The sequence below is a fragment of the Amblyraja radiata genome, unplaced genomic scaffold, assembly GCF_010909765.2.
Source record: "Amblyraja radiata isolate CabotCenter1 unplaced genomic scaffold, sAmbRad1.1.pri scaffold_781_ctg1, whole genome shotgun sequence".
Classification (NCBI taxonomy): Eukaryota; Metazoa; Chordata; class Chondrichthyes; order Rajiformes; family Rajidae; genus Amblyraja; species Amblyraja radiata.
The window spans coordinates 29,001-56,490 of NW_022630790.1; the positions used below are offsets into that span (position 1 = coordinate 29,001).

At 47.5% G+C, this 27,490-nt stretch overlaps 2 protein-coding genes across 5 annotated transcripts in view; one reads left to right on the forward strand and one right to left on the reverse strand.

Annotated features, from left to right (window-relative positions):
- Positions 1-17,445, forward strand: part of LOC116970347 (serpin H1-like) — a 29,229-nt gene extending 11,784 nt beyond the window's left edge. For 3 of the 4 annotated variants that reach the window (XM_033017015.1, XM_033017014.1, XM_033017013.1), the window contains 4 exons: positions 1,309-1,919; positions 3,466-3,564; positions 6,406-6,638; positions 15,568-15,916. In XM_033017015.1, the coding sequence (XP_032872906.1) occupies positions 1,337-1,919; positions 3,466-3,564; positions 6,406-6,638; positions 15,568-15,870 (1,218 nt within the window). In that variant the 5' untranslated portion in view covers positions 1,309-1,336 and the 3' untranslated portion in view covers positions 15,871-15,916. Of the gene's footprint in view, positions 1-1,308; positions 1,920-3,465; positions 3,565-6,405; positions 6,639-15,567 lie in introns of all 4 variants that reach the window. The other variant, XM_033017012.1, reaches the window with a different exon arrangement.
- Positions 17,446-23,598: 6,153 nt separating this feature from the next.
- Positions 23,599-25,285, reverse strand: LOC116970346. The gene has a single exon (XM_033017011.1). It carries the CDS (start codon positions 25,085-25,087, stop codon positions 23,687-23,689), a length of 1,401 nt encoding a protein of 466 aa, XP_032872902.1. The 5' UTR covers positions 25,088-25,285; the 3' UTR covers positions 23,599-23,686.
- Positions 25,286-27,490: the final 2,205 nt, after the last annotated feature.

Below are 27,490 nucleotides of genomic sequence, written 5' to 3' on the forward strand. Positions count from 1 at the left end.
GATGCACTGGGCCTGTCCCCGCTGGAATGAATGAGGATCATCATTGAATCTCTCTGAATAGTGAACGACTTGGAGAGAGTGGATGGAGAGAGGATGTTTCCACTGGTGGGATAGTCTAGGACCAGAGGGCACAGCCTCAGAATTAAAGGACGTACCTTTAGAAAGGAGATGCGGAGGAATTTCATTCGTCAGAGGGTGGTGAATCGGTGGAATTCATTGCCACAGATGGTTGTGGATATTCTTAAGGCGGAGATTGATAGATTCTTGATTAGTGCTGATGTCGGGGGTTATGGGGAGAAGGCAGTGGAATGGGGTTGAGGGGGAAGAGATAGATCAGCCGTGATTGAATGGCGGATTGGAATCGATGGGCCGAATGGCCTGATACTGCTCTTACAACTTATGAAGATGAATTTCTAGGCTATGTTTCGCGTCAGAACCCTTCAAAGTATATCAAAGTATCTCGGCCCACATGATAACATTCACACTGGGTTTCACTGTACTCAACAGGGAACTGCAGATGCTAGTTTACTAAAAAAGGCACAAAGTACCGGAGTAACTCGGCGGGTTAGGCGGCACCTCTGAAGACTATGGCTAGGTGTTGTTTCAGAACGGGGCCCTTATTCAGACTGATTGTAGAAAGTTGTGTTTCAGTGTTAGCTCAGAGATGGTATTGTCACCTTGGAGTGAGATATCACCGCAGTTTAGTTTATTGTCACATGTACTGAGGTACAGTGGAAAGCTTTTGTTGTGGCTGGGCTTGTATTCGCTGGAGTTTAGAAGGATGAGAGGATATCTTATTGAATCATATAAGATTATTAAGGGTTTAGACACGCTAGAGGCAGGAAACATGTTCCCGATGCTGGGGGAGTCCCGAACCAGGGGCCACAGTTTAAGAATAAGGGGTAAGCCATTTAGAACGGAGACGAGGAAACACCTTTTCTCACAGAGAGTTGTAAGTCTGTGGAATTCTCTGCCTCTGTTGGCTGGTGTGGGCAAGTTGGGACGAAGGGCCTGTTTCCACACTGTGTCACTCTGATCTATGGTGAGACCGCACCTGGAGTGTAGTTTTGATAATTTGAGGAAGGAGTCATAGAGTGATACAGTGTGGAAACAGGCCCTTCGGCCCAACTTGCCCACACCAGCCAACATGCCCCATCTACACCAGTCCCACCTGCCTGCATTCGGTCCATATCCCTCCAACCCTGTCCTATCCATGTCCCTGCCTTCACACTTCTATAGCTACTCGGGGTAGGATTTAGTCAGTGAGCAAGCCCCATCCCTTGAGCCGCTGTTCGGTTTGTTTTTCAGGCTTACTCCATCCTTGCACGTTGGAACCATGTGGCTGACGAAGGCCTTGGCTCTCAGCCTGGCGATCGCCATGGCTTCGGCCGCGGCGGAGGAGCGTAGCGCGCACGTGGCCGTGCTGGCGGATGGTAGCCTGGCGCTGGGATTGAAGCTGTACCACGCCATGGCCAAGGACAAAGGCACCGGCAACATCCTGCTCTCCCCCGTGATGCTGGCCTCCTCGCTGGGGACCGTGGCGCTCGGAGCCCAGGGCACCACCGCCTCGGAGGCAAAGTCTCTGCTCGGCATGGGCAAGGTGGAAGAGGGCGAGTTCCACCGCTCGGTGTCCCAGCTCCTGGCGGGGGTGGGAGACCCCGCGGCCCGCAACGGCACCTGGAAGACCGGCAGCCATATCTACGGCCCCACCTCTGTGAAATTCACCGAGGACTTTGTGCAGCAGAGCAAGAAGCACTACGGCCTGCAGCACTCCAAGATCAACTTCAGGGACAAGAAGGGGGCGCTGAAGTCCATCAATGAGTGGGCATCCAAGACCACCGAGAGCAAGCTCCCCGAGATCACCAAGGACCTGGAGAAAACCGACGGAACCATAATCATCAACGCCATCTATTTCAAACGTAAGTCCCTGCAGTTTGCTTCAGTTTTATAGACACACCAAGCTATTTACAATATACATCAATGATTTGGATGAAGGGATTCAAAGTAACATTAGCAAATTTGCAGATGACACAAAGCTGGGTGGCAGTGTGAACTGTGAGGAGGATGCTATGAGAATGCAGGGCGACTTGGACAGGTTTGGGGAGTGGGCAGATGCATGGCAGATGAAGTTTAATGCGGATAAATGTGGGGTTATCCACTTTGGTAGCAAAAACAGGAAGGCAGATTACTATCTAAATGGCGTCGTTGGGAAAAGGGGAAGTACAATGGGATCTGGGGGTCCTTATACATCAGTCTATGAAAGTAAGCATGCAGGTACAGCAGGCAGTGAAGAAAGCGAATGGCATGTTGGCCTTTATAACAAGAGGAATCGAATAATGGAGCAAAGAGGTCCTTCTGCAGTTGTACAGAGTCCTAGTGAGACCACACCTGGAATATTGTGTGCAGTTTTGGTCCCCTAATTTGAGGAAGGACATTCTTGCTATTGAGGGAGTGCAGAGTAGGTTTCCAAGGTTAATTCCCGGGATGGCGGGACTGTCGTATGCTGAGAGAATGGAGCAGCTGGGCTTGTACATAGAAACATAGAAAATAGGTGCAGGAGTAGGCCATTCGGCCCTTCGAGCCTGCACCGCCATTCAATATGATCATGGCTGATCATCCAACTCAGTATCCTGTACCTGCCTTCTCTCCATACCCCCTGATCCCTTTAGCCACAAGGGCCACATCTAACTCCCACTTAAATACAGCCAATGAACTGGCCTCAACTACCTTCTGTGGCAGAGAGTTCCAGAGATTCACCACTCTCTGTGTGAAAAATGTTTTTCTCATCTCGGTCCTAAAGGATTTCCCCTCTTATCCTTAAACTGTGACCCCTTGTTCTGGACTTCCCCAACATCGGGAACAATCTTCCTGCATCTAGCCTGTCCAACCCCTTAAGAATTTTGTAAGTTTCTATAAGATCCCCCCTCAATCTCCTAAATTCTAGCGAGTACAAGCCGAGTACACTCTGGAGTTTAGAAGGATGAGAGGGCATCTCAATGAAACATATAAGATCGTTAAGGGCTTGCACACGCTAGAGGCAGGAAACATGTTCCCGATGTTGGGGGAGATCAGAACCAGGGGCCACAGTTTAAGAATAAGGAGTAAGCCATTTAGAACGCAGACGAGGAAACACTTTTTCTCACAGAGAGTTGTGAGTCTGTGGAATTATCTGCCTCAGAGGGCAGTGGAGGCAGCTTCTCTGGATGTTTTCAAGAGAGAGCTAGATAGGGCTCTTAAAGATAGCGGAGTCAGGGGATATGGGGAGAAGGCAGGAACGGGGTACTGATTGGGGATGATCAGCCATGATCACATTGAATGGCGGTGCTGGCTCGAAGGGCCGAATGGCCTACTCCTGCACCTATTATCTGTTGAAGCGTTCTGTCTGAACTACCTCGTCCACCACTGATTCACATAGAAGTCCTGTGTGTGGGGAAGGATTGATGGGATTGTCTTCTTGGGTTGCAGCTCACTGGAATGAGAGGTTCCACCACAAGATGGTGGACCAGCGGAGCTTCACGATCACCCGCTCTGAATCTATCGCCATCAACATGATGCACCGCACAGGTAGGTTTTACGCTTCTCACTTCTGTGGAATTCTATTCATCTACCAGAGAGTTCGAATTCATGGAAACAGGCCCTTCGGCCCAACTCTTCCATGCCGACCAAATTGCCATCCTTGACTGGTCCCGTTTGCCTGCATTTGGCCCTGAGCCCTTCTTTTCCACATATCTGCCCGAATAGCATTTGAAACACAACAACGAATAAGCTCCGAAGAAGGGTCTCGACCCGAAACATCACCTATTCCTTCTCTCCAGAGATGCTGCCTCACCCGCTGAGTTACTCCAGCATTCTGTGGCATAATCACTCCGCTGTGTGGAGGAATATTTTACATACTTTCCGACTTCTTGTAAGAAACCAGCTGGTCTTCCCTCAGACTGAAGGAGATGAATCAGATTCTGGGAAAAAGGCAAGGCCAACAGTCTTAATCCACTAACTAGTTTCAGTTCATAAGCAACAGGAGCAGAATTAGGCCATTCGGCCCATCAAGTCTACTCCGCCATTCAATCATGGCTGATCTATCTCTTCCTCCTAACCCCATTCTCCTGCCTTCTCCCTGTGATCTGGTCCCATTTGCTTGTATTTGGCCCCGAGCCCTTCTTTTCCACATATCTGCCTGAATAGTGTTTGAAACATGACAATGAATAAGCTCTGAAGAAGGGTCTCGACCCGTAACTTTACCTATTCCTTCGCTCCATAGATGCTGCCTCACCCGCTGAGTTTCTCCAGCATTTTTGTCTACCTTCGATTTTTTCCAGCATCTGCAGTTCTTTCTTAAACGAATAAGCTCTGAGCTCTGAATTGCAAAGGACTATATTATTATTGCAGTATATTTGTTATTTATTGAACTTATTCTTTTTTTCCCCCTTATATACAATGTCTACATATTCTGTTGTGCTGCAGCAAGTAAGAATGTCATTGTCCCATCCGGGACATAGGACAATAAAACACTCTTGACTCTTGAAATTTGGACAGGTACATGGACATGATATGGACCAAATGCGGGCAAGAGGGACTAGTGTAGATGGGGCATCTTGGTTGGCATGAGCCAGTGGGGTTGAAGGGCCATGTGCTATGACTGTACGATTGTATGAGTCGTAATTGTAATCACCTCTATAGCTTCCATCCTTCCTATAGTCAAGTCAAGTCAACTTTATTTGTCATATACACATACAAGATGTACAGTGACATGAAAGTGGCAATGCCTGCGGGATTGTGCAAAACAACAGAACAGGACAGAACCAGTATTTACATTTTTCAAAAAAAGAAACCACAGTAAATGAGTCCCTGGTGAGATCAGAGTTTACAGTGTTAATGGCCTGTGGGAAGATACTCCGTCTGATCCTCACTGTTTTCGCAGCGTGACAGGGGAGGCGCTTGCCTGACCGTAGCAGCTGGAACAGTCCGTTGCTGGGGTGAAAGGGGTCCCCCATAATGTTGCTGGCTCTGGATCTGCACCTCCTGGTGTATAGGTCCTGCAGGGGGGCGAGTGTAGTTCCCATGGTGCGTTCGGCCAAACTCACTACTCTCTGCAGAGCCTTCCTGTCCTGGGCAGAGCTGTTCCCAAACCAGATCGAGATGTTGCCGGACAAGATGCTTTCTACAGCCCCAGAGTAGAAGCACTGGAGGATCCTCAGAGTAGCAATGTTACAAAATTTTGAGATTTTAAAAATCAAGTCTTTAATTTATCCCATCAGATAAAGCATAAAAATAAGTTTAATTTGACACCTAATTCACTTTCATATCTTCAGTATTAAAAACGTTATGGACATTTTAATACTCGGAAATTGGCATCTTGTTTTTTCATTGACTTAACACAAAAGCTGTGATCGAGAACATTTAAAAGCCCATAACTTTCTTAAAATTTAAGAGAACTGAAAGAAATGTTCAGTTATTATAGATTGAAGCATTCTGAAACAAATATGAAACGATCTTACTTAGATGACTTGAAATTAAAGCATATAATTAGTTAGTTACCTAATTGTAGCTAATTACAAAATTCAATTACTAGATCTAAACATCTATCCATTTCTTAAAAATAGATTAACATTTTTAAATAGCCTAAGTGTCCAAATAACATTCACACAAGAATTCAGAATATAACATAATTTTAAAATCTCATTGTCATGGGTTTATAGGCCAAATGGAAGTAATTTAATGTTTAATACCTGTAAATTAATGGCCATTTAAATCAGCTTGCGAGTGGGATTTTCTGGAACGGGACCATTTGGAACGTTGAGGTTGTGGTGATTTAGTCCCCATATCGGCAGCAAATACACTGCCGGTTCTTCGGGGGAAAAAATCACCGTTTCGCAACTTAAAATGTGAATTAAATGCATCTTAAGAAACACTTTTATACATAAAAATAAACTACTTTCTTTTACCTGTCCCCTACATAAAATCCGTCCCCGTTGTCGGCATTGACGGCTTCAGAAGCTGATTTTAAAATGATTCCAGCGATTAAGTTGTCGGGAGAATTAAAAAAAAAAACACACAGAACGGCCGTCGGAACGATTCTTTAGCAACATCTTGCACTCCAACAAATATAATCCAGGACCAGGTCAGAAAAAAACAGCGTTTTAACCCCGCCCCCCCCCCCCCCCCTCAAATGCGCCAAAATCGCGCACAAGGCCAGTGGCAGAATTGCAGCGCCGCTGAAGGTAAGTATTGTAACATACCTACAGAGAGACTCTGAATTTCCTCAGCTGCCTTTAATAGGCTAGCCTACCCTATCTATGTTATACACCTCTATAAGATCACCCCTCAGCCTCCTGCGCTCCAGTGAATAACTCCTTGCTGGCATTGAAAGCTTCCACTGAGACTTGTCTTTTTGTCTCTGCACTGTAGGCTTGTACAACTTCTACAAGGACGAAACTAACCAGGTGTATGTGGTGGAGATGCAGCTGTCCCGAGAACTCTCCAGTGTCATCTTCATCATGCCCTTCCAACTGCAAGACCTGGGCAAAATCGAGAAGGTGCTGAACAAGGAGCAGATCGAGGCATGGGTCAACAAACTGCAGAGGCGAGCACTGGCCATCTCCTTGCCAAAGGGCATATTTGGGGTCAGCCATCAGCTCCAGGTAAGTCCCGAAGGAGAAATCTGACGTTGCCAAGTCAATTAACCAGGGCGGCGGTGCTGGCCAGTGGCGGTGCTGGTTCGAAGGGCCAAATGGCCTCCTCCTGCGCCTATTTTCTATGGCACGGCGGTAGACTTGCAGCCCGACAGCGCACCAAATCCCGGTTCATTACTAACCTCTGGCGCTGTCTGCGTGTGTGGAGTTTGCACGTTCTCCCTTTGACCACGTGGGTTTCTGCCAGGAGCTCCGGTTTCCACCCACATCCCAAAGACATGCAGGTTTGTGAGTTAATTGGCGCTCTGTAAAGTGTGTAGGAACGGATACGAAAATGGGATGGCATAGAACCTGTGTGAACGGGTAATCCATGGTAGTCGTGCTCAGTGGGCCAAAGGGCCTGTTTCCGTGCTGTACCTCTGAACTAAACTGAAGTAAACTGAATCTGACCAATACAGCATTGGATCAGGTCCTTTAGCCCACTGCTCCAAGATTATACAAGATCCCATAGATAATCTTTGACAACACTAATCCTTGACAACACTCTGGACTTCCTTCTGCTCACTGAGACCTGGCAACAACCCAATGTCTTCTTCTCCCTCAATCAAACATCCCCACCTGGATTTAATTACATCTCCAAACCCCGCCCCTCCCGCCATGGAGGTGGCCTAGCTGTTATTTTTAACCAGAATTTTCGTATCACTGAACTCACCTTCCCCCCAGTAGCATCATTTGAATTCCTCGCCTTCAAAGCCCTTTCCTCCATGACAGTCATCCTCATTTACCGGCCACCTAAACCAAACCCCTCCTTCCTATCTGACTTCACTGAACTCCTCACACTTGCCTCATCCCTCTCCTCACGTCTGCTGCTACTTGGTGACTTAAATATTCACATGGACTCCCCCACCTGCAAGCTCGCATCTGAATTCGCCTTTTTACTGGACAACTTCTCTCTCTCTCAGCACGTCACCTTTCCTACCCATGACAAAGGTCACATCCTTGACCTGGTCTGCTCCACAAATCAACCGGTACTCGACCTCCATCCATGCCTCTTCCCCCTCTCTGATCATAAGCTTATACGGTTCACCATCCCTTCTCCGACACCTCGCCCCCGCTTCCTCCGAGAAATCACCTTCCGTAATCTAAAATCCATTGATTCCCACCATCTCTCTGACCTGCTCTCCACCATTCTCCCCCTGGACTCAACCCCCATCTCACCTGATGATCTCACAAACCATCTCAACTCCACCTTGTCTACCTCCCTCAACACTCTGGCCCCCCTCAAAACAAGAACCGTAACTTTCAACACATCTTCACCCTGGTATACACCTGCACTTCGTAAACTGAAACAGACTGGTCGCCAACTCGAACGACTTATAAAGAAATCATCTCTCACAGTCCACCTTGAAGCTTACAAACTCCACCTCACTGACTACAAAGATGCTCTCATTGCTGCAAAATCTGCCTACCTCTCCTCCATATTCACCGATCCCTGCCTAAACCACAGAACCCTCTTCTCCACAGTGGGCAACCTCCTCAAGCCTCGAGCCAACACTCTCCCTACCTCTACTCCGGATCTCTGCAACTCATTCCTCCACTTTTTCGCTGATAAAATCAGCACCATCTATCAATCTTTATCCCCTGTACCCGACTCCCCAGCATCTACTCCACCACCTACCACGGCCCCTCCTTTCAACATCTCCACTGACCTCCTTACCCCTCCTCCACACTGCTTCCTCTCCCAGTTTGACCTGGTCACCCCTATTGAAATCTCCAAACTCATCAGCTCTTCCAAACCCACTACCTGCTCCCTCGACCCTCTCCCCACTCCCCTGCTGAAGTCCTGCCTCCCCATTTTCTGCCCCTACCTCACTAATCTCTTCAACTCCTCATTGTCCCAAGGAATTGTCCCCTCCGTTTTCAAAACTGCTGCCGTTACACCAATCTTAAAGAAACCTGGTCTTGATCCCTCCTCTCTCATTAACTACCGCCCAATCTCAAACCTCCCCTTCCTTTCAAAAACCCTGGAGCGTATCGTTGCGTCGCAACTTCATTCCCACCTCCTTGCGTATAACCTACTTGAACCCCTCCAATCTGGCTTTTGACCCCTCCATAGCACAGAAATTGCTCTCCTCAAAGTCCTCAACGACCTCCTCACCTCTGCTGACACTGGTTCCCTCAACATCCTCATCCTCCTCGACCTGAGCGCAGCCTTCGATACAGTGAACCATAACATCCTGCTCACCAGACTCAAGGACCTCGGCATTGAAGGCTCTGCACTCAGCTGGCTCCGTTCCTACCTTTCCAACAGATCCCACTTCATCTCTCTCCACAACCACACCTCTGCTACAGCCACAGTCACTCAAGGCGTTCCCCAAGGCTCCGTACTCGGCCCCCTCCTCTTCATCATCTACATCCGCCCCCTTGGTCAGATACTCCGCCACTTCAATCTGGACTTCCACTGTTACGCTGATGACACCCAGATTTACCTTGGCACCAAATCCCCCCACAACCCCCCCCTCTCCCATATCAACCCCTGTTTGTCAGCTATAAAAACCTGGATGCAACATAATTTCCTCAAACTCAACAGCGATAAGACAGAATTCCTCCTCATAGGCTCCAAAGCCACACTCAGCAAAATCAATAACCCCACTCTCACCATCGACGGCACCACTGTCTCCCCATCTCCCCAGGCCCGCAACCTTGGCGTGATCTTTGATTCCACCCTCTCCCTTGAGCCTCACATCCGCCATGTCATTAAAACCTCCTTCTTTCATCTCCGCAACATCGCCAAACTCAGACCCTCTCTCACACCTCCCGCTGCTGAAAGACTCATCCATGCCTTCATCTCCTCCCGACTGGACTACTGCAACTCACTTCTCCTTGGCATCAGCTCCACCTACATCAACCGACTCCAACTGGTCCAGAACGCAGCCGCCCGACTCATCACCCACACCAAATCCTGGCATCACATCACTCCAGTCCTCAAAAAACTTCACTGGCTTCCCATCTCCCACCGGATCACCTACAAAATCCTGGTCCTCGCCTACAAAGCCCTCCACCATCTGGCCCCCACATATCTCACTGACCTCCTCTCCCCCTACCAACCCTCACGGCCCCTCAGATCCACATCAGCCGGTCTCCTCTCCATCCACAAGTCCAACCTCCGCAGTTTTGGGGACAGAGCCTTCTCCAGGGCAGCTCCCAGGCTCTGGAACCCTCCCCCAACTGATCCGCAATTCCGTGTCCCTCCCCATCTTCCAGTCCCGCCTCAAGACCCATCTCTTCACCTCTGCCTATCCTTAGCCCCACGTCCCCGTCCCTTTTCATCTGTGCATTAATTGCCTCATGCTGTGTTTTGTATTGAATTCTGTCTTTACTTTGTGTACTAGTCATGTCTCTACTATTTATTTCATTCCCCTTACATGTTTTTCCTATACATGCTCAATTTTTGTAAGGTGTCCTTGAGACTCTTGAAAGGCGCCCATAAATAAAATGTATTATTATTATTATTATAGATGCTGCCTCACCCACTGAGTTTCTCCAGCATGTCTACCTTCGACTTTTCCAGCATCTGCCATTCTTTCTTAAACATTATACAAGATACTCTCCTTGCATGCATAAAACATAGATTGTAGACAATAGACACAGGAGTAGGCCATTCGGCCCTTCGATCCATTCAATGTGATCATGGCTGATCATTCACAATCAGTACCCCGTTCCTGCCTTCTCCCCATATCCCCTGACTCCGCTATCTTTAAGAGCCCTATCTAGCTCTCTCTTGAAACCATCCAGAGAACCGGCCTCCACCGCCCTCTGAGGCAGAGAATTCCACAGACTCCATTGCAGGACAATACAGCACAAGAAATGGCCCTTCGGCCCATATTGTCTGTGCTGAATATAATGTTGAATATAATAACTAATCTCTTCTGTCAGTGCAAGATCCATATGTTTAGAGATACAGCGTGGAAAAAGGCACTGCCGCCCACCGAGTCCGGGCCGACCAGCGATCCCTGAACATTAACACTATTCAACACACACTAGGGACAATATACACTTATACCAAGCCAATTAACCTGCAAATCTGTATGTCCCTCCACTTCCTGCTCCATATCCAAGTGCCTATGTAAAAGCCTTCTGACATGTCTTTGATTTTTCCAGCCCAGGGGAAAGGTTCTGAATGTCCACCCTATCTACATTTACTAGTCTGGATAGGTGACATTTCGGGTCGGGAGAAGAAGGAACGACTAGGGTGTGAAACATATTTGATTTGGCAATAAGTACTGCAGGTACTGGCTCACAAAAAATGACACAAAGTGCTCGAGTAACCCCGTTGGTCAGGCAGCATCTCTGGTGAACATGGAGAGGTGACATTTTGGGTTGGAATACCTGAAGAAGTGTCTTGACCCGAGACATTACCTATCCATTTTATCCAGAGATGCTGCCTCTGGATGTTCCCGATGTTGGGGGAGTCCAGAACCAGGGGCAACAGTTTAAGAATAGTAAGATTAAACAAGAACTTACCAGTTTGAAGTTTGATCTTGATTTTATGAGGAGTTACGATGCGCGATTACGTGAAGAAGGGCCGTCCGTCTGCGTGCGCGTCAATCTTCAAAGCAGCGGTGTTAAATCACAGATAAAAAGAAGACCTGAGAATAGTAAGATTGAAGAAACTAGAACTTCCATGTGACCTTGATAGTATGAGGGTGGGAGCGGTGGGCACGTAATCGCTCATCGTAAGTCCTCATAAAATCAAGATCAAACTTCAAACTGGTAAGTTCTCGTTTAATCTTACTATTTTACTTCAGAGTCACGTGAGTGACTACGTGAAGATTTCAAAGCTCTGTGATTTTACGCCGGTTTCGAATCCAGGCGTCGCACACTGAATGGATTGACCATGGATGCGTGTAATCATTTCCGTGCTGTAATTGTTATATGGTTATATGGTTATAAAGCATTCAGACATTACGTAGTTAAGTAAGGACACTGATGCTTTAAATGAAAGAAAAGTTTTTAAAAACTAGTTTCCCCTCCCAACCTTGGGGGTAAACTAAGGGACAGAACTTAAAATGGTACGTGCAAACACCCCCAGTCCGGTAATAGGTTTGTTATAAAACCGGTGGACCGTTATTTCATTCGTCCATCCTGCAGCCACTAGGATGTTGTCAAGAGGCACGTCCATTGCTCTTGCTGCAGACGTAGATGCAGCCCTGGTGGAGTGAGATTTAACCATATGAACGTTCACTCTGTTACCGTCATTACCCCCTTTGACCATCTGGATATGGTTTGTGTTGACACCTTCTGGTCTGTTCTGAGCCTCTGTGGTTCTCCGTAACTCTCAGATAGTGGTGTTAGTATGTTACCACACACACAACCGTAGGTCCTCTGGATATGCCAAGAACTGGATCTCCATCCCTGGCATTCCTGGCCTGCTATGTTTATATCAGGTTCCTGATTACGAATGTTATGTTGTTCATATTGGTGGTCATGTGGTCCAACCGTAGCTTTTGCAGTGTCTGGACTCTTTGTCAGCATACCACCTTCAGGGTTAGTTATAGGCGGTCCCTACTGTCAAAGTAGGGTTAGTACCATGCTCACATCCCATGTGTCCGTGTACCTTGGTCTTAGTGTATTAGATTGTAAATTCTCTTCATGAATTTTGTTGTAAAGGGGTGCGTTCCTATCTAACTGTGCCCTGCTTGCAACATCAGATAGGAGGAGAGTGCGCCTCTGGCACTATTGATTGCACTATAACTTTGTTTATAGTTATAGTACAGAGTTGATAGGAAACTCCAAGACATCTGTTATCCGAACTGTGTTGTATTTGTTCGGACTGTCCTATGCCTTGAAATGGCCTCCTCAGAATCTGTAGACCAACAAGTTAATACGTTCATGTAGTGGATGATTACTCCCTGTAACTGTGTTCACTAGGAGGTCCCTGCTCTTGGGTACAGCCATAACTGGCTGGACTATAGTTCCCAAATTTTTTGGGGACCAGGCTTGAGTAGGCCAATCTGACACTACCAATATGCCTGTGGCTTAGTCTTGCTTGATTTTTGTCAAGCATCGGTTTGTGAGACAATTTTGCGAAGAGCATGCATAAACATTCCTCCACAATTGAGGGAGAACGCATCCACTGCCTTTGTTCGTGGATCCTGCTTGCAGGACACATATCTGGGTAACTGATGGTTTAGTCTAGATGCAAATAGATCAAAATCTGGTATGCCAAATCGTGTAGTTATTTCGTTAAATACTGCCTGATTCAACATCCATTCTGTGTTGTTATTAAACATCCGTGATCCAGCATCTGTCACCGTGTTATATCTACCTCGTAGATTTCCCAAATATTCCCCTTGATACACCAGTGCCAAATGAGGTTCGACAATCTATCGTAAGATACAGATTTTACACCACCCTTGTTAGTGGATATGTGCCACCGCAGTGGTGTTATCAATCTGAATTTGAACAAGCACCGGTTGCATATTGCTACAGAACCCCTTGAGTCTATATTGTGCCCCCAACAATTCTGGGTAATTGATTCCATGTGTTGGGGAATTACAGACTCCTGCTCATTCCATCTGCCCCCACAGCTCTAGACTGTGTTAGTGGCTCCCATCCTTAGCCACTAGCATAGGTCTGAAGAACCCTCGATGGCTTTCAAGCAAATTTACTTTGAGCTTTCTCACGTTCGTTATCCACCGTAGTTATTCAACAAAGGCCTCTGCTGGCAATCCATAGTTTTGCCAATTTTGCCTGCATGGAATCTGAGTGTTCGTTCCTTTGCTCGCTGTAATTCTGGTAATGCAAAGGCCCGTACGTACTGCTGGAAATGCAGCTACTATTTGCCAATTACACTCGCTGTTTGCCTGATAGATGGCTAGTATTTGACTATCAGGTCATAGCAGGCTTGATTAATATAGTCGTTTGCCCCAAGGCAAAGTCACCAACATATTTACTGTTTTTGATAGTAAATTATAGGTAATCAATTACCCTTGTAGGTGTCAATTTTGATTTAACTGGATGGATGAGGTAACCAATTCTATCAAACAGGGTTTTGGTTTGCTTTGACTGATGCTTCTGCCAATTCTGGTGACTCCTTTTCTCTCCTTGATTGGGAGTAGGACTGGTAAGGAGTGTGGATTCCATGTTTCTCCCGACCTCTGCTTGGGTCTGGTCTGAAACCTCATCATACTGAGCCTGCCTTGTAGGACAATTCTGGCCATTATTTTGAGTCTGCCTTGAAAGACGACTCTGATCATATTTCCGTGCCCAGCTTTCAAGCTACCACCGGATTCAGTGAACCGCTTACCCCCTATGGAGGTTGCTTCAGTATGTTCATACTTTAAATTCGAGATCAGTTACCTACTGATCATTCACACTCCCCTCCACTGAGAGTGAGGTTCGTAGGCAGCCCTGAAAACAGGTGCTGCCGCAGGCCCCTGAGGATACCTGTGCTGACATGGCCCTACCAGTGGACCTAAATGAGATTCTAGCTTTGGTCAGACTGAAAAGGACCATGAATGTTCCTCTCCTCAGAGCAGGAGACATTTGTGCAGCCCTGAAAACAGGTGCTGCTGCCTGCGGGTTCTCCATAATACCCGGGCTGTCAAGAGCTAGATTCCATCCAGGGAAGCACCCAGTTGAACCTGGATGATTGCAGAAGCACTTATTTTCTGTTTGTTTGTATGGAAGCTTTTTATTCCTTTTATGTAAAGCATTTTGGTGTTGACTTAAACAGTGCAATATAAGTAAAACTTACTTACTTACTTTCTTCTGCTTGTCCCTGGGAAGGTTCCCCCCCTCTTCTTTGTACTCTGATTCAGAGTGGTTTCTTCCACCTCCAATGGGGAAGACATTGGGCTGCCCCATGTGCGAGGCTCCTGGCACCGGCACTGCTGTAGCCCGTGCTGATACTGCTCCCTCCCTTGGAGCAGATTATTGTTGGAGCAACTTCTCCATATGTTGCTCCATGTGGGAGAAGTCGTCCTCAGACGCTCTCCGTTGAGGGAGGGTATCCCTCTTCCCCGGACTCATCTGAGTCAACGGGTTCGTTTAGACTTGCGGGTGGCATTACGCCCCGCAGGTCAACCACGGAGCTCCTGCTCCCGCGCAAAGTCTCCTGCCGATTCTGCTGTCGGCGCTAATGTCGGGAACAAGACCGTCGCCCGCTATTTGGAAAGCTGCGGTCTTCGGCAGCCGACATCCCCGCGGGCCGTCTCCTCGACATCTGGGCTCCGAAAAAAACTTCAAGCCCGAAAGAACGCAGGTAAGTGAGTTCAACTTTCCTTACCTGCTCATCCCGACGGCCTGGGAGGACTCAGTGCCTGCCAGTCCGTCGTGCGTGTTGCGTTCAGATGTAATGACGCGCACGCAGACGGACGGCCCTTCTTCACGTAGTCACTCACGTGACTCCGAAGTAAAATAAGGGATAAGCCATTTAGAACGGAGACGGGGAAACACTTTTTCTCACAGAGAGTTGTGAGTCTGTGGAATTCTCTGCCTCAGAGGGCGGTGGAGGCCAGTTCTCTGGATGCTTTCAAGAGAGAGCTAGATAGGGCTCTTCAAGATAGTGGAATCAGGGGATATGGGGAGAAGGCAGGAACGGGGTACGGATTGGGGATAATCAGCCATGATCACATTGAATGGCGGTGCTGGCTCGAAGGACCAAATGGCCTACTCCTGCACTTATTGTCTAATCCGCTGAGTTACTCCAGTACTTTATTTCTTTTTTTGTAAAGCCGCATCTACAGTTCCTTGTGTCTATGCTGACCAATCTTCTGTCCAGATGTCTTTGACCTGAAACGTTGACCCGGTTTCTCTCTCCACAGATGCTGCCCGACCAGCGGAGTGTTTGCTGTTATAGTTTTGCTTCTCTTGCCCCTGGGTGCGTTATGACCCGTTAACATTTTCTTTTGCCCCCCTCCCCCCCTCACTGCAGAAACATCTGGGTGGCGTTGGTTTGTCCGCGGCTGTCGACAAGAGCAAGGCCGACTTGTCCAAAATCTCAGGGAAGAAGGACCTCTACCTGGCCAGTGTCATCCACGGCACTGCCTTGGAGTGGGACACGGAGGGGGACCCCTACGACGCCTTCATCTACAATCGGGAGGAGCTGAAGGACCCGGAGGTTTTCTACGTCGACCATCCCTTCATCTTCCTGGTGAAGGACAAGAAGTCCGGTGCGGTCCTCTTCATCGGCAGGCTGATGCGGCCAGATGGGCGGAAAATGCACGACGAGCTGTAGTCTCTCCGGATTTGGTCAAAAACCCAACACCCTTCTTTTCTTTTTTTTTTAAAAAGAGGAAAAAAATGTCATTTCTTCTAAATGAGCGGTTTGAAATGTTGCCTTGGGAGTAATACACCTGTGTAAGATCACCACATGTTATTTGATAATTAGACAATAGGTGCAGGAGGAGGCCATTCAGCCCTTCGAGCCAGCACCGCCATTCAATGTGATCATGGCTGATCATCCCCAATCAGTACCCCATTCCTGCCTTTTCCCCATATCCCCTGACTCCGGTATCTTTAAGAGCCCTGTCTAGCTCTCTCTCGAAAGCATCCAGAGAACTGGCCTCCACAGAGGCAGAGAATTCCACAGACTCACAACTCTCTGTGCGAAAATGCTTTTCCTCGTCTCTGTTCTAAATGGCTTACCCCTTATTCTTAAACTGGTTCTGGACTCCCCCAACATCTATTGATGTTGTGGCCTAAGAACGATGGCCAGATGTGGGCAACTGGGACTAGCTTAGATGGGGGGCGCTGTGCCAGAAGGGCCTGTTCTTGTGTGACGTGACTCTGACCTGCTAATCCTGGTTTTGCCCTGTCAGAGGTATTTCCTTTGTCCCATCCATCCACCATTTTGGACAATGAGGTAGTCTCCAACCCCCGAGTCCATTAAAATGTCCTATTTTCCTGCCTCCACATCACTCCACATCCAATATTGGGTGGGATTTCAACAAGGTGATTCCAGCTCTGTTCCTTTGTGCCATGCTGGTCAAATCCGCTGAATCTATGGAGTGATTAGCAAGGGCTGCTCCCTCCATGACAATAGACAATAGGTGCAGGAGGAGGCCATTCGGCCCTTCGAGCCAGCACTGCCATTCAATGTGTGATCATGGCTGATCATCCCCGTTCCTGCCTGGGGGGTGGGATCTGGTTTATATGATCGAGTTCACCTTTGGCAGACGGGCCAGTGGTGGGACTGCATGGTTTACGGTCTTTCTCGTTCTTAGCTGGGGGGGTTGATTGGGTTCAAGAAACCTTAAGATGCTGTCGTCAAAATGTAAACTGAACCCGGAGAATGCTGGAAGTGACTCAGCAGGTCAAGGCAGCATCTGCGGAAGGAGAAACGGTTGACGTGTCGGGTTGCGGGAAGAAGGGTCCCGGACTGTAAACCGTTAACCGTGACTCCTCCTTCAGATACGTACTGGACTGGTGTAAAGTCTGGTGATCGCTCCATCACCAAGGCCCGTATCTGTGCTGGATAAATGACAGATTTGGCTCCAAATTATCCTTTTTTAGGCAGGAAAATAAAAGCATTCTGTTGGATATTAGCTGCTTTGAGCGTAATCCCATCCATTTTTTTTGGACAACCAAAAGTAGGGGAGTGCTTGTACTGGGGATCAGCTGATCTCAGCGTGGAATGTTGGGTGGGGCATTGTGACAGGTCCTTTGTTGGGGGTTGCAATTCAATGACAGTGGATGTTCTGGCATTGTGCTCCTTGGCCCACACCGCGACATCGATCGTCGCAGATGCATCGTCGCAGTGTCTGAAAACCGCAATTTGTTTTGGTCTACAATTAAAAAAAAAGTGAAAAGACATGGATGCATTTGGTCTTATTTATGCAGCGGCGAGTCTTGCAACAGTACTGCACAGGATTGGCCCATGACGTGGGTGCCGAATATGATGTCAAGCTATCAGTTTGAAGAAGGATCCCGAAGCAAAAGGGTTGCATGCAGCACAACCTCGATAGTTGTAAGGTACACAAAAATGCTGGAGAAACTCAGTGGGTGCAGCAGCATCTATGGAGCAAAGGAAATAGGCGACGTTTTGGGCCGAAACGTCACCTATTTCCTTCGCTCCATAGATGCTGCTGCACCCGCTGAGTTTCTCCAGCATTTTTGTGTACCTTCGATCTTCCAGCATCTGCAGTTCCTTCTTGAATACTCGATAATTGTAAGGTGGGCTGGATGAAGACAAAGGAAGCCTTTGAGGCCCTTTTCAGAGTCTTTCTTTGCTTATATAGACAATAGATAATGTGAATGAATGAATGAGTTTACTGGCCAAGTATTCACATACAAGGAATTTGCCTTGATGCTCCACCCACACGTGACAACGACATACAGTGAGTTAGGAATGACACATAAAACATTAATAAACATGAATAGGTGCAGCAGTAGGCCATTCAGCTCTTTGAGCAAGCACCGCCATTCACTGTGATCATCCACAATCAGTATCCCGTTCCTGCCTTCTCCCCATATCAGTAGACAATAGGTACTGGAGTAGGCCTTTCGAGCCAGCACCGCCATTCAATGTGATCATGGCTGATCATCACCAATCAGTACCCCGTTCCTGCCTTCTCCCCATATCCCCTGACTCTGCTATCTTTAAGAGCTCTATCTAACTCTCTCTTAAAAGCATCCAGAGAATTGGCCTCCACTGCCCTCTGAGGCAGGGAATTCCACAAATTCACAACTCTCTGGGTGAAAAAGGTTTTCCTCATCTCTGTTCTAAATGGCTTACCCCTTATTCTTAAACGGTGGCCCTGGTTCTGGACTCCCCCAACATTGGGAACATCCCTTGACTCCGCAATCTTTAAGAGCTCTATCTAACTCTCTTGAAAGCATCCAGAGAATCGGCCTCCACTGCCTTGTGAGGCAGAGAATTCCACACTCACAACTCTGGTTGAAAAGGTTTTTCCTCATCTACGTTCTAAATGGCCGACCACTTATTCTTAAACAGATCAGACATTTTGGACAACAAATTCTGGTCAGTCTGTAGAAGGGTCTCGAGTTGAAATGTTGACTCTCCATGTTCTCCAGAGATGCTGCCTGTCCCGTAGTTACTCCAGCACTCTGTGTCCTTTCATCATGCTGTTTATGTGAATAGCATTAAAAAAACAAGCCTTTGCATAAAAACTTGGTAGACATGACACTAACAAACCAATACCAATATCCAATGTATTTTTCTGTGATGGTACGCACCTATACAGCTTACCAGCACCTTTGAAAAATTAAACATAATTACTTTGTTTTCTGGTCACGTAACACATATATTTATTAAAGGTACATACCGGCAACTTTTTCTTTACGAAAAAAGCAATATAAAGGTAGACAAAAATGCTGGAGAAACTCAGCGGGTGAGGCAGCATCTATGGAGCGAAGGAATAGGTGACGTTTCGGATCAAGACCCTTCTTCAGACTGATGTGGGGGTGGGGGCGGGAAGAAGAAAGGAAGAGGTGGAGACAGTGGGCGGTGGGAGAGCTGGGAAGGGGAGGGGAAGGAGGGAGCAAGCAGGGACTACCTGAAATTGGAGAAGTCAATGTTCATACCGCTGGGGTGTAAACTACCCAAGCAAAATATGAGGTGCTGTTCCTCCAATTTACGGTGGGCCTCACTCTGGTCATGGAGGAGGCCCAGGACAGAAAGGTCGGATTGGGAATGGGAGGGGGAGTTGAAGTATTGAGCCACCGGGAGATCAGGTTGGTTATTGCAAACTGGGCAAAGCGATCGCCGAGCCTGCCTGCGCTTGGTCTCACTGATTTGACACCGCTGTTCCAGGCTCCGCTCTATGATCTTTGGTTCCAGGTGTCAACTTCTCTACATCGGTGAGACCAAGCGCAGGCTCAGCGATCGCTTCGCCCAACACCTCCGCTCAGTTCGCAATAACCAACCTGACCATCAGTCTGAAGAAGGGTCTCAACCCGAAAAGTCGCCTATTCCCTCTCTCCATAGATGCTGCCTCACCCGCTGAGTTTCTCCAGCATTTTTGTTAACCTTCGTTTTTTCCAGCATCAGCGGTTCTTTCTTAAACACTGGCTTCATAAATATCATTTTGCATCCCTCATTGTTCCTGATTTTTTCTGTAGGGCAGCAAAATAAAATGTATATTTATGTGTTACTAAACTAAGTGGGACCCGTTGGGTCCCATGTTCACACGGGAGGGCTAGTCCCCCAACTTAATATTCCACCTCTCCACCAATTCCAATATTGGCCAGTGGGGGGAGGGGGCTTCCTGGAGCGCTAGTATGGGGTTGTGGGCTGAAGGGACTGGTTTCCAGAGGGCTAGTATGGACATTGTGGGCCAAATGGATTCTTGGGGTGGCAGCTCAGTCACTCAAGCCTGATGTGTTGGCAGCTCACTCACGGCTGGTGTGCTGGCAGTTGACTCGCGGCTGTTCCTTGAAATTCCATTTCAAGCAGGGTGCAAGGCCACCAAATTCAAATGCAGTTTCATACCATTTCAAGCAGGGTGCAAGGCCAACAAATTCAGGTGCAGTTTCCTACCACTTCAAGCAGGGTGCAAGTCCACCAAACTCAAGTGCAGTTACATACCACTTCAAGCAGGGTGCAAGGCCACCAAATGCAAGTGCAGTTTCATGCCATTTCATGCAGGGTGCAAGGCCACCAAATTCAAATGCAGTTTCTTACCATTTCATGCAGAGTGCAAGGTCACCACATTCAAATGCAGTTTCATATCATTTCAAGGGTGAGACCACCATAAAACCAAACAAAACACCACATAAACAGTTCAGCAGACATTCAGTGTGTTCCGTTGATTCGCAGCTCAGACAGTCATGACCGCTCCCTCCCCCATCTTGCAGTGACTGAGTCACACCCACACTTCTGGGTTTTATAATCCCTCCCCCTCCCACCGGAAGGGGCATGGCCTTCATGGCACGATTGACAGGAGAGAGATTCTCAACATTTTTTAAACACTAATAACACTTATTTTTCACTGATGGGAATAATCCTCTGCACCTGATGAGCGGAGGGGGACTGAGTAAGATGGCCAAAAATCACAGCCGTAAGTGGTAGCGTTTTATCTAAAATCAATATACAGTACAAACAGGAAGTTATCAAGTTTCCACCACCAACAGCAATTTGCAGTGCTTCACTTCAAACCAACCACCACCGACAGCCATTTGCAGTACTTCACTTCAAACCAACGACATTTTCATTTTCAAACCACATTAAGGGCACTAAAGGTCAGTAAAATCACACTCAGTTTAGTAAAAATGTGTTCAGTGTTATTCACAGCTCAGACTGAGAGACGTGACCCTCGCTCCCCCATCTTGCAGAGACTGACTGAGGCACTCAACACTTCCGGGTTTTATAGGCCCTCCGGAAGGGGCGTGGCCTTCAGGATTCAAGATAGATTTAATTGTCACATGTGCCAGATGGCACAGTGAAATGAAATTCCCATACAGCCATACAATAAAAATAAAGGCCACAACACACTATAGAATTTAACATAAAACATCCCCACACAGCAGAATCAAAGTTCCCCACTGTGTGGGAAAGCACCAAAGTCAGTCTCTTCCTCCACTGTTCCCCGTGGTCAGGGCCTCCCCAAGCCCTCCGCAGTTGCAGCTACGGGCGGCCCGATGTCCAGGACCGCTCGCCGGGGTGATACAAGTCCGACGTCGGGGCTGCGGGACGTCCTCAGCGGCGTGGATGCCAGAGTCGACCCCCTCCTACCGGAGTCGGCGGCTTCCAAAGTCCGTAGGCCGCGCCGGGTGGAGACCCGCTGCTGTAGACCCTCTGCAAGGTGCCCCAGGACTCCTCGATGTTGTTCAGCGTTGGAAGCTCTCCGCACCAGAGCGCCACGATGTTGGAGCAACGGCCCAACGCTCCGGAGCTCCAAACGGCGACCCAGGTAGGCATCACCCGCTCCGCGGTGACTCCAGCGCTGCGCCGCCGCTGTGGCAGCCCCGGTCCGGTTCCCGGTCCCCGGCAGGAAAGGCCGCTCCGATCCAGCTGGTAGGCCACGAGGTGGGGGACGAGGACTCGACTCGGAGAAATAGTCACGTCCCCGCCAGGAAGTGACTGGGAGACGGTTTCCCCCTTACCCTGCCCCCCTCCCCCACATAGAAAAGTTAAAGTTTCCCCCTAACACAGACTTTGGACTAACTGAAAATTTAAAAAAAGATAGAAATGACAGACAGGCTGTAGGTAGAGGCTGCTGCCTGTGCAGCGCCCCTAGAGGAGAGAGAATCTCAACATTTTTTAAACACTAATAACTTTTATTTTTCATCGATGGGAAAAATCCACTTGTGCTGCACAGCGGAGGGGTAAGATGGCAAAAATCACAGCCGTAAGTGGCGTTTTTTCTAAAATCAATATACAGAACAGGAAGTGGTCAAGATCAGACTTTTAGTAATATAAAGTTCCTCCTCTCTAATTCCATTCAACGCTGCAACAGCAGCCCCGCCAACAGTCCGTCTTCCCTTCCGTCTCTGATGTTTTACAGTATGTGCTAAATGTATGTTTTAGTGTTATATAGCTTGTTTTATATGGTGTGGGGAGGGGGGGGTGGAGGAAACCTTTTTTTAAATTCTCTTACCTCAACGGAAATGCGATTTTTTTTCCGTATCGTATCTCCGTCCACACTGTGGCCTGATGTCGAAGAGTTGCGGGACTCTGCCGGAGACCGACTTCAGGAGCTCCAACCGCGGGACTTACCATCGTGTAGCTGCCGATCACTTTGCCAGGGATCGACCTTGGAAGCTCCGACCGCGGACGTGGAGCTCACGGTGTCTGGTTAGAGAAACCAACTTCGGGAGCTCCAAGCTGCAGGAGTTTCGATCGCCCCGACGCGGGAGTTTCGATCGCCCCGACGCGGGAGTTTCGACCGCCCCAACGCGGGAGTTTCGACCGCCCCAACGCGGGAGTTTCGATCGCCCCGACGCGGGAGTTTCGATCGCCCCGACGTGGGATCTTCCCTCGTCCCGACCGCAGGAGAAGATGAGGGAAGACTGGACTTTATTGCCTTCCATCATATTGAGGAACGTGAGGAATCTGCTGGGGTGGATGTATATGTTCACTTTTGTGTACTTGTATGTCTTGTTGGTTTTCTTTAGTATGGCTCTATGCTAATACGAATATCACTGTACCTTAATTGGTACACATGACAATAATAGACCTTTGAAACCTTCAACTGTTACAAGACACAAAATGTTGGACCTGAAACATCACTTATCCATGTTCTCCACAGATGCTGCCAGACCTGATGAGATTTTTTTGTAATCCAGTGGCGAGTGGGGTACTGTAAGGCTCGGTGCTGGGACCGCAGCTATTTACAATATACATTAATGACTTAGATGAAGGGATTAAGAGTAACATTAGCAAATTTGCAGATGACGCAATGCTTGGTGGCAGTGTAAACTGTGAGGAGTTTAATGCAGTGAGATGCAGTTTAATGTGGAAAAATGTGAGGCTATCCACTTTGGTGGCAAGAACAGGAAGGCAGATTATTATCTGAATGGTGTCAAGTTGGGAAGAGGGGAAGTACAACGGATATTTAGGCACTGCCCTGAGCTGGTTTGTTTCCTACCTCAAAAATAGGAGTTTCTCTACTAACATAGGCATCCCTCTTCTCATCAGAACTGCCCCCTCCCTCGACTCTAAATCGAGGCTCAAAACCTATTTCTACTCCCTAGTGTTTTTGAGGCCCTCTGGTAAACAGTTTATGTGTGTATTGTAAGGTCTGTGTACCATTGTATGTAGCACATTAGTATCTGCTCTGATGTACAGCACTTTGGTCAACGTGAGTTGTTTTTAAATGTGCTATACAAATAAAATTGATTGGTTGATTGATAAATGTGAAGTTAACCACTGGTGGCAAGAACAGGAAGGCAGATTATTATCTGAATGGTGTCAAGTTGGGAAAAGGGGAAGTACAAGATTTAGGCACTAAAAAACTGAAATAGGCAGGCAAAAAGGCATAATAAAATTACCAAAAAAGGCACGAAAAAGGCATTTATTGACAAAAAAAATCATAAAAGGGCATGTAATTCCACCACCAAAATATGGTTAAAAATGATAATATAAAGGTATACTACATTTCCTGGTTGCACATAATTACTAGCATTTTTTTCATATTTTCTGGTGTTAAACAATGCCGCGTGTCAGACAAAGTATGCTTCATTTGTGGAAAACTTCTTTCTACCTCAGCTGAGGTCACTGGTGCATACCTGAAACAAGCTACAGACTCCATATTCATGTCGATATCTTGTACATCACAACCACCTTTGAGAACTTTATCGATGTTTTGTATTTCTTCAAGATCCTTGTTACCTGAAATCACTCTCTCACATTTTTCTTGTATGTCTTTACCTACGCCGTCAGGAACTTTACGGAGATCGTCAGTTACTTCGTTGAAAACTTGCAAGTTATTCGTTAATGTTTCGCCACGTTTCTCAAGGGAAGCGATAGCTTGTGGGAAGTTTGCAAAATTGGAAGCAAGAAACACAAGATCGCGGTGGAGGGACTGGTTCTGCATGATTTCACTGACGATCCTGACTGCAGCAGAATCTTCTTCTTCAAAACAGTTCACGATTTCTTTTATCGTTTCAAAATGTGCAGCAAAGTAGTGTACAGCAGAGAGCCATGTACCCCACCTAGTCAAAGTGGCCTGAGGAGGTAGCGGAATCTCGGGTGCCTTTTCCTTGAACAACTGCACACGTGACGGTGCTTTGAGGAAGATTTTCTTGGCGTTGGAAACCAGGCGATCGACATTTGGAAACAAGCTGCGTATGTGCTCTGCAATTTCATGGAGTCCTTGAGCCAAGCATGTCAAATGCAACATTTTGGGGAATAAAACTTTAAGAGCACAAGCAGCGTTTTTCATGTACGGAGCTGCATTAGTCACAAACAGAAGAACATTCTCGTGTTTTATACCTTCTGGCCAAAGTACAGTAAGTACAGATGTAAACAACTGAGCAATAGTTGAGCTGTTTGTCTTCTCCAATACTTCCGAAGTCAACAAATACTCCTGTGATGGTTGACCTGCCTCCAGTGTACCGATGACCACATTGGCAACATATCTCCCCACGGCATCGGTTGTCTCGTCTATCGAGATCCATATTTTGTTGCATGCAACTTTGTCTCTGATTTTCTGCACGACAATGTCGAAGTTGCTGTCAACATATTTTTTCCACAATAATGACTCGCTCGGTATAGGTTGCTCCGTGTATTTCTCCAAAAAACCTCGGAGAGATTTGTTTTCCAATTTCCACAGTGGAATTCCAGCATCAATGAATGCCTTGCAGAGATATCTCGGAAACTCAGATTTGCGACTGGAGCCAGCAGTAGAGCCAGTAGTGAGGACACCAGCTTGCGTATTTCCCGCCTTCAGTTTCTCTGCTGCCGCCTTGTGTTTAGCTGTCTGTAAATGGTGGGAGACAAAATATCTCTTCACATGACACACTGTTTTCGCACAAGGTTTGCAAAACAGCATGCCATCGTCTGCGGACAATATATCGCTCCCATACAATCTCACCAAATTGTTCAGTTTTTGACAAAGCGTTGGCTTGACTTTAGGCGTCTTGCCTCCCGCACGGGTAGATCTTGGGCGCTGCCCCCGGTTTTGCCCCTGTGGTGTAAGTTATGATGAATAAGTGCTATGTTAACACGTTACATCAGTCCATGAAAGTCAGCATGCAGGTACAGCAGGCAGTGAAGAAAGCCAATGGCATGTTGGCCTTTATAACAAGAGGAATCAAATATAGGAGCAAAGAGGTCCTTCTGCAGCTGTACAGAGCCCTAGTGAGACCACACCTGGAGTATTGTGTGCAGTTTTGGTCCCCTAATATGAGGAAGGACATTGACGCTATTGAAGGAGCCCAGCGTAGGTTTACAAGGTTAATTCCCAGGATGGCGGGACTGTCATATGCTGAGAGAATGGAGCAGCTGGGCTTGTATACTCTGGAGTTTAGAAATATGAGATGGTATCTCATTGAAACTTGTTAAGGGCTTGGACACGCTAAAGGCAAGAAACATGCTCCCGATGTTGGGGGAGACCAGAACCAGGGGCCACAGTTTAAGAATAAGGAGTAAGCCATTTAGAATGGAGACGAGGAAACACTTTTCCTCACAGAGTGGTGAGTCTGTGGAATTCTCTGCCTCAGAGGGCAGTGGAGGCAGGTTCTCTGGATGCTTTCAAGAGAGAGCTAGATAGGGCTCTTAAAAATAGCGGAGTCAGGGGATATGGGGAGAAGGCAGGAACGGGGTACCGATTGGGGATGATCAGCCAGATCACATTGAATGGCGGTGCTGGCTCAAAGGGCCGAATGGCCTTCTTGTCTATTGTTAATAACATTAATATTATCAGGTACAACTAGAGAAAAGAGCACAATCTTTTAGCAAAATGGCAAAAAAAAAGGCAGATCTTGTTTGGCAACATCACGATCTGGTTTGGGAACAGCTCTGCCCAGGACAGGAAGGCTCTGCAGAGAGTAGTGCGTTCAGCCGAGCACACCATGGGAACAACACTCCCCCCTCCCCCCTGCAGGACCTATACACCAGGAGGGGCAGATCCAGAGTCAGCAACATTATGGGGGACCCCTTCCACCCCAGCAACGGACTGTTCCAGCTGCTACGGTCAGGCAAACGCCTCCGCTGTCACGCTGCAAAAACAGAGAGGGTGAGACGGAGTTTCTTCCCACAGGCCGTCAGGAATGTAAACTCTGATCTCACCAGGGACTCATTTACTGTTGTGTCTTTTTTCAAAAATGTAAATACTGGTTCTGTTCTGTTGTTTGCACAATCCGCAGGCATTGCCACTTTCATGTCACTGTACATCTTGTATGTGTATGTGACAAATAAGGTTGACTTGACTTTCGCCACTCGTGAAATCATCAAGAAAGGCATGAAAAGGCACATGGCAAAAAAAAGAATTCTCTCTCTCTTGAAAGTATCCAGAGAACCGGCCTCCACCGCCCTCCGAGGCAGAGAATTCCACAGACTCACAACTCTTTGAGAAAAAGTGTTTCCTCGTCTCCGTTCTAAATGGATTAGCCCTTATTCTTAAACTGTGGCCCCTGGTTCTGGACTTCCGCCAACATCGGGAACATGTTTCCTGCCTCTAGCGTGTCCAAACCCTTAATAATCTTTTATGTTTCAATAAGATATCCTCTCATCCTTCTAAACTCCAGAGTGTACAAGCCCAGCCGCTCCATTCTCTCAGCATATGACAGTCCCGCCATCCCAGGAATTAACCTTGTAAACCTACGCTGCACTCCCTCAATAGCAAGAATGTCCCTTCCTCAAATTAGGGGACAACCTTTTCACACAAAGGGTGGTGGGATTAGGGAACGAGCGGCTAGAGAAAGTAGTTGAGGCAAGTACTACAACAACATTTAAAAGAAAACATTTGGGGCAGAACCTAGACAGGAAAGGTCTAAAGGAATATGGCCAGGCACAGGCAAGTGGGACAAGCGTAGATGGGGCATCTTTGTCAGCATGGACAAGTTGGGCAGAAGGGTTTGTTTCAGTACTGTTTCATACACACTCTATGACAAGGAAATAGGAGGAGGAGGCCACTCAGCCCTTCTAGCCTGTCCCATCTATTCAATATGATCATGCTCATCTATGCTGCCCTCTTCAGCTTCCACTAAACCGTCAATTCCACGCTGTTTCAAATATTTGCCCATGTCCACCTTAAATACATCTAATGCTGCAACCTTCACTGCCCTCGGGTGCTGAGATCAATCTCTGTAAACCTGCCCTCAAGGACAAGGAGATTCCACGCATAGTTTTAAATGACCGGCCTCTTCATTTGTATAGGCATGAGACAGGAAAAAACTGAAAGAAGAGGAAGGGAGATGAGGAGACCGGAGGGGGGGGGGGGGGGGGGGGGGGG

Coding starts and splice junctions, on each gene's coding strand:
- LOC116970346 (XM_033017011.1), bottom strand. CDS start 25,087: ATGCTGTTTTGCAAACCTTGTGCGAAAACAGTGTGTCATGTGAAGAGA.